General features: G+C 35.6%; 1 protein-coding gene across 2 annotated transcripts in view; it reads right to left on the reverse strand.

Annotated features, from left to right (window-relative positions):
- NAALAD2 (N-acetylated alpha-linked acidic dipeptidase 2) overlaps positions 1-6314 on the reverse strand; it is a 56349-nt gene that overhangs the window by 17201 nt on the left and 32834 nt on the right. For both annotated transcript variants that reach the window (XM_017510387.2, XM_017510386.2), the window contains 2 exons: positions 3102-3165; positions 2116-2183 (listed from right to left, as the gene is read on the reverse strand). In XM_017510387.2, the coding sequence (XP_017365876.1) occupies positions 2116-2183; positions 3102-3165 (132 nt within the window). The remainder of the gene's footprint in view (positions 1-2115; positions 2184-3101; positions 3166-6314) is intronic.

A 6314-nucleotide genomic window follows, 5' to 3' on the forward strand; every position in this document is an offset into this window, starting at 1 on the left:
CTTCCCTACCAATGTGCAGCAGCTGCAGAGATGTTCTGCTCATTTCTAGCCAGCTAACTGGGTTCTATTCTTCACTCTGCTCCTGCCAATTTATAATGGCTGAGAGAGATTCTGTTCCAGTTTCTACATCCTGCTTGGATTGAATTCCCAGTAAAATCCTCTTCATTTTCTTAATCATACTGTCTCCATCTAGTACTAATCAGAAATCACATCCCTTTGACCTAGGCAATCAAGATTAGTTCCCCCCACCCCGAGAGTCAGGGTTTTGCTGTGGCTTGCACTCCTGGGCTCAGATGATCCTACTGCCTCAGTTGGAACTATAGGCATGTGCCACCATACTCGGCAATGTCAGTCTTATCTCAGCTATATGCATTGTCAGAATTGATAGCCCTCCTCTTATTTAGCAACACTTTTCCCCATTTCTTGCTCCAGCAGGCAGCCGCCTTTCTCTCCAAGCTCAGTCTTGTCTCTCATTCCTACCCTATCCTTACGTCACAAATATGGCTTGACTATTTGTGCTAATATATACTAGGATTAATAAAATTGTAATAATCAGTTTATAGGAGAGTAAAAACAAGTCTCTTTTGTCTACTGGGTCTTAGTATGCCCATAGATAAACATTTATCTTTTTACAAAGGGGCAAAGACATCAACTTCTATCAACCGCCAAATTCTTATCATTCCTGACATCAAGGGCAGGGATCATCTCTCTAGGACACAAACCATAAACTCCTGTTCCAAAAAGTGTTCTCTCAGTAAAGATTTTCTTTTCAGCTGGTTTCTATATAAGATGCTTTTATGGAACATTTCAATGAAAGGTTTAAAGACATTAGCTACCCAAGATGGTTAGAGCATTGTCATTAGGAAATTAAGAGGAGTTTCATTTGGAAAACTAGTTTTTAAAGACATTAACAAAAAAGAGATGGGTAAGATTAAGAAAGATTAGGAAATATTAACAGTACCCAGAGAGAAGTGATAGCTACTTCATATTGTTATCTAAGGCTGACCTTGAAGCAAACATTTTGACAGGTCAATTCTTTCACAAGGAACTATTTAAATGATGCTCACAGATATTAAATGAGTAGATTGTAGAAGTTTTAAGGACTCAGAGTGCTTTAGATTTTGGAGCTCTTTTATATCTATAACTCACTTAATATTTATAAAATTGTTATTTATAAATTACTGGGAGATTAGCAAGTTTGCAGAATTATTTCCCTTTTGCCTTTAGACTTGCAACTACTTAATGTATTCACTACACTGATATAAAACAATGAACAACTTTGTTAGAAATTCTTTAATGATTTTTTTCATAACAGATTTCTGAACTCCTTGACCCATTTGTTATGCCCCATTTCTTACCATCTTCCCACTATCGCCTTTTGCTTGGCAATGCTGAGCTATCTACAGATCGGGAAATATGTTCTTTCATACTTCCACATCTTTTTAAATACTGTGTCCTCTGCTTAGAATACCCTCTCCCTTACTTCTACCTCCTTTCATTTGACAGTCCAAGCATCAGCGACTCTGTAAACCTCTTATGCTCCTCACCTTCCCCCAGCCATCCCAGGATTTCATATTCTCTATTCCCTAACTTTTCTCCATCATACATGGTATCAAATAGTCTAGTGAACTCTGATTCCTCTTTTACCAGTCTGTGTCCTCTATAGACTACGAAGTCTTTGAATTCAGTGACCTTGTCCTTTTATCACTATTGCTGCTATAATTCATTTTATAGAGCCTAACATATAGTGACCATTCAATGAATATTTGTTCAATGAGTGAATGAGTAGCTAAGAGAGTTTTTGAGCCCCAGGCCATTGTATTCTAGCTCAGTGTTCTTTCTGCTATATCAAATACCTCTACCAGATAAATACATATTGTAACTACTTACACAATTATTAATAAAGACTATTACTAGAACAAAGAAACTGGTGATACTGTCTTCTTAGTTATATCATATAGGTAAACAGCATATTAAAGATTTTGTTTTGACTTGTTTATATGATTCAATCATGTTCTCTCACCAGCTTAAAACTACCATTCATTTAGGGGAGAACACATATTACTCATTTATCCATTCAAAAGAAAACATACGAAGACACATCTCCTAATATACCTCTTTTGTCAGTTCATACACTAATTGGTAAAGAAGAGGTGTACAGTCAACTCTGAGAGTATAATTGCCTGAAAAATAAATAAAACACAGAATATTATTTCATACTTCTAAATGAGATTCCATTTATGTTTCATTCTAAATTGATTTTCTAATTTTAAACAAGATATAATGATCTTCAAATCAAAGACTTCATTCCCAAGGAATAAAACCGGGTGGAAATAGTTCTTCAGGAGCAAGAGAGGCTACACCACATATGTGAATAGAAGAAGTCTTGGTGGACTTCAGTTGCCAAGGTAACAACTCCCATAGTGATTTTAAGAGTCATTCTATGGCAGCATTTCTTAGGGGTACTTTGGCAAAGGAAGTGGTAAGGCCATAGCATTCGTTTTTTACTTGTTTCATTCTATGCAATAATATATACCAAGACATTAGAAAAAACCATGTCAGTAATTATTATGTTCTAACATTTATTTAAAAATAACTACAATGAAATGAAACCCTAGAGACAGAAATCTCACATGTCAGATTCAAAAGGAGTTTGCAGTTCAAAAGGAGTAAGTACAATTACTTCAATTTTTTTTTTTTACAACAAATACAGGAAATATTTCTAGACAAAATATCTGTAAAATATTTCTTCTGAACTATTTCAGCCAAATTCCATTAATATGCCCATAGTGAAAAATATGTGGTTAATACTAGAGTTTTAAGTAGTAATTTAATATAGGCAAATAGTAAACATATTAAAGAAGTTAAAAGCAATAGCTTAGTTATGAATCATATCAGTTCATATGAATCCTAATTATTTTCTCTGTGGTAAAATGAAAAAGGTATTACTGAGGTATCTCATAGGAAGGGGATATCTGAGGTGGTTAATAAGTTAGAATTTATAGGCTTAATGGATGGTCTACTACTCAACAGTAACTAAAAATTACTTGAAATAAAATTTACCTTATGAAAATTTTACTATAAATTAAAATAAAATTTACCTTCTATAGATGAATCTGAGTTGATATAAGCAATGCTTCTCTCCTGGAGTATTTTGGCATTCTCCTATAGTTGAAGCAAAGCTGTTACTTAATTCACATTACTTACAATTGTGAAAACAAACAAAATAAGCAAATTAATTTTGTGGAAAAGTGGTTTACAAATACCTTTCAGAATTAAATATCTATGTCTGCCTGTGACCATAATTTCTGAGAAAATGCAGAAAATCAGTTGGTTAACAACAATTATGCAATTAATATAAGAAATAAGGATACTATGAAGCAACAGCTACTGTTTATAGCAAAAGCAGACAGCCCTTAGGGAAAAAAACATTTTCAAAGTGTGGTTCCTTGATTCCCTGAATCAGAATATGTAGGGATATGCCTCCCACATCCTAGGGCCCTGCCCTAGATCTACTGAATAAAAACTGCTACAAGTGAGGCCTGGAAAATTGTTATTTTAATATTATTTTTTATTTTTTATGAGACAGAGTCTGACTCTGTTGCCCAGGCTGGAGTGCAGTCAGTGGCATGATCTCAGCTCACTTCAACCTCTGCCTTTCAGGTTCAAGTGATTCTCCTGCCTCAGCCTCCCGAATAGCCAGGACTACAGGCACGTGCCACCTATGTCCAGCTAATTTTTGTATTTTTAGTAGAGACGGGGTTTCACCATGTTAGCTAGTCTGGTCTCCTAACCTCAGGTGATCTGCCCACCTGGGCCTCCCAAAGTGCTAAGATTACAAGCATGAGCCACTGTGCCAAACGAAAATTCTGTATTTTCTAATGGATATAACTAGCAACTGATTCTTACATACCCTGAAGTTTGAGATCCATTTAGAGTGGAAACCCAAGTAAATTTATCATTTCAAAAGTGAGAAATAGAAAATTTCCCTTTGTTTATTTATATTTACTACATATATGGAGAAGTGAAATAAAAAAAGACAAAAAATTAGAGAGGCGGCATACATAAAGACAAAACAAGACACACACACACACACACACACACACACACACACACAAATAGATGGATCCAAGAAAGATAAAGTAAAGCAAGGCCTATTCACTTACACACAGATGGGAACATGCTGAGAGAGCCCTCCACCTCTCTCTCTCTAGCTTGTTAGCTTTCTAAAGTATGTTCTAGTAAAAACATTTAAATCTGTGTGTGTTATGGCAAAAATAAAAACTGTCACTTCTTTGCACTTGCTTGCATCAGCCAGGTGATAGTTGACCCCATTATAGAGAAATATAAAATCAAAGGTTCTATTATAACAGATTTATAGTGGAAATAAAGAAAATTCCTTATTTGTATTGAAAGAAGGTAAATATGCTGATGAATATAATCAAGAACCTGGCAAAAAACTGGAAACTGTATTGAAATTGTCGTTTAATGCACATGTTTATAAATCAATGTAAAGCATGTTTATTATTTTATATATTAGATTTATGTTCAGCTGCTGAAATTTAAAAAACAGAAGCACATATTTAAATATATATATATATATATACACATATATATATATATATATATATTTTTTTTTTTTTGAGACGGAGTTTTACTCCTGTTACCCAGGCTGGAGTGCAATGGCGCGATCTCTGCTCACCGCAACCTCCGCCTCCTGGGTTCAGGCAATTCTCCTGCCTCAGCCTCCTGAGTAGCTGGGATTACAGGCACGTGCCACCATGCCCAGCTAATTTTTTGTATTTTTAGTAGAGACGGGGTTTCACCATGTTGACCAGGATGGTCTCGATCTCTTGACCTCGTGATCCACCCGCCTCGGCCTCCCAAAGTGCTGGGATTACAGGCATGAGCCACCGTGCCCGGCCCTATATTTAAATATATTATGTAACACAAGAAATTACACATTTCCAAAAGCCAGTGACCTTCAGCCACCACAGGAGCAGGAGGAAAAACAGACCTGAACTAATAAAATTTGATTCATCAAATTAACGTCACAGTTTCAAAATGCATATTAATAATATCAATGTGAAAATAACAATTCGCAGTGTAAGCGTAATCAACAAAGGACAAATGATACCAGACAAGTAACTGTGAGTGGGAATTTTACCCATCTATATTTGTTTGATTCATATTGTTCTTATTATAGTATTTTAAACTAACGTAAGAGAAAATGAATGAGGAGGAAAGCATTTTTAAAACTAAACACAGTGGCAAGACAGGTATGCCATATTTTAAAGCAGCTCTATAAAATCTGGACTTTAAATGATAAACAGGAGATGGTGGACGGAAGGTAAGTACTTACACAGTACACCTACCTAGAAATAGCACTGGACCCAGCAATCCCATTACTGGGTATATAACTAAAGGAATATACCATTTTATTATACCAAAGGAACATACCATTTTATTATAAAGACACATACACATGTATGTTCACTGCAGCACTATTCATAACAGCAAAGACATGAATTCAACCTAAATGTCTATCAGTGATTGACCTGATAAAGAAAATGTGTTACATATACACCTTGGAATGCTACATAGTCATTAAAAGAATGAGACTATGTTTTTCTCAGGGATATGGATGGAGTTGAAGACCATTGTCCTTGGCAAACTAATGCAGAAACAGAAAAGTAAGTATCACATGTTCTCACTTATAAGTGGGAGCAAAATGATGAGAACACATGGACACATAGAGGGGAACAACACACACTGGGGACTTTCAAAGGGTGGAAGGTGGGAGAAAGGAGAGGGTCAGAACAAATAACTAGTGGGTACTGGGCTTAATAAAATAAAATTGGGTGATGAAATCGTCTTTCACTAGTAATATCACAATATTAGTTTCATAGAATCTCAAAAATTACTACATTTGAGCTATAGGTTTAATATTTCAAACTAAGTTTTTCCAAATCCTCTCTTCACCTAGTTTTTAAAATAGTTTTTCCAATAATTTTCAAAATGATATACATGTGAAAAACTAGGTGAAGTTAAGGTAGAGGTAAAGATGAAGAGAGAAGGGAGCCAACATTTACTGATCACTTACTGTGTGGGTTAAACGAGTTAAAATGGATAAATCACATGGCTACTGAAAGACTCAACAGAATTGGCCAGGCATGGTGGTGGCTCAAGCCTGTAATTCCAGCACTTTGGGAGGCCGAGGCAGGTGGATCACGAGGTCAAGAGATCAAGACCATCCTGGTCAACATGGTGAAACCCTGTCTCTACTAAAAATACAAAAAATTAGCTGGGCATGG

This window comes from Cebus imitator, unplaced genomic scaffold, assembly GCF_001604975.1.
Source record: "Cebus imitator isolate Cc_AM_T3 unplaced genomic scaffold, Cebus_imitator-1.0 Scaffold438, whole genome shotgun sequence".
NCBI classification, from domain to species: domain Eukaryota; kingdom Metazoa; phylum Chordata; class Mammalia; order Primates; family Cebidae; genus Cebus; species Cebus imitator.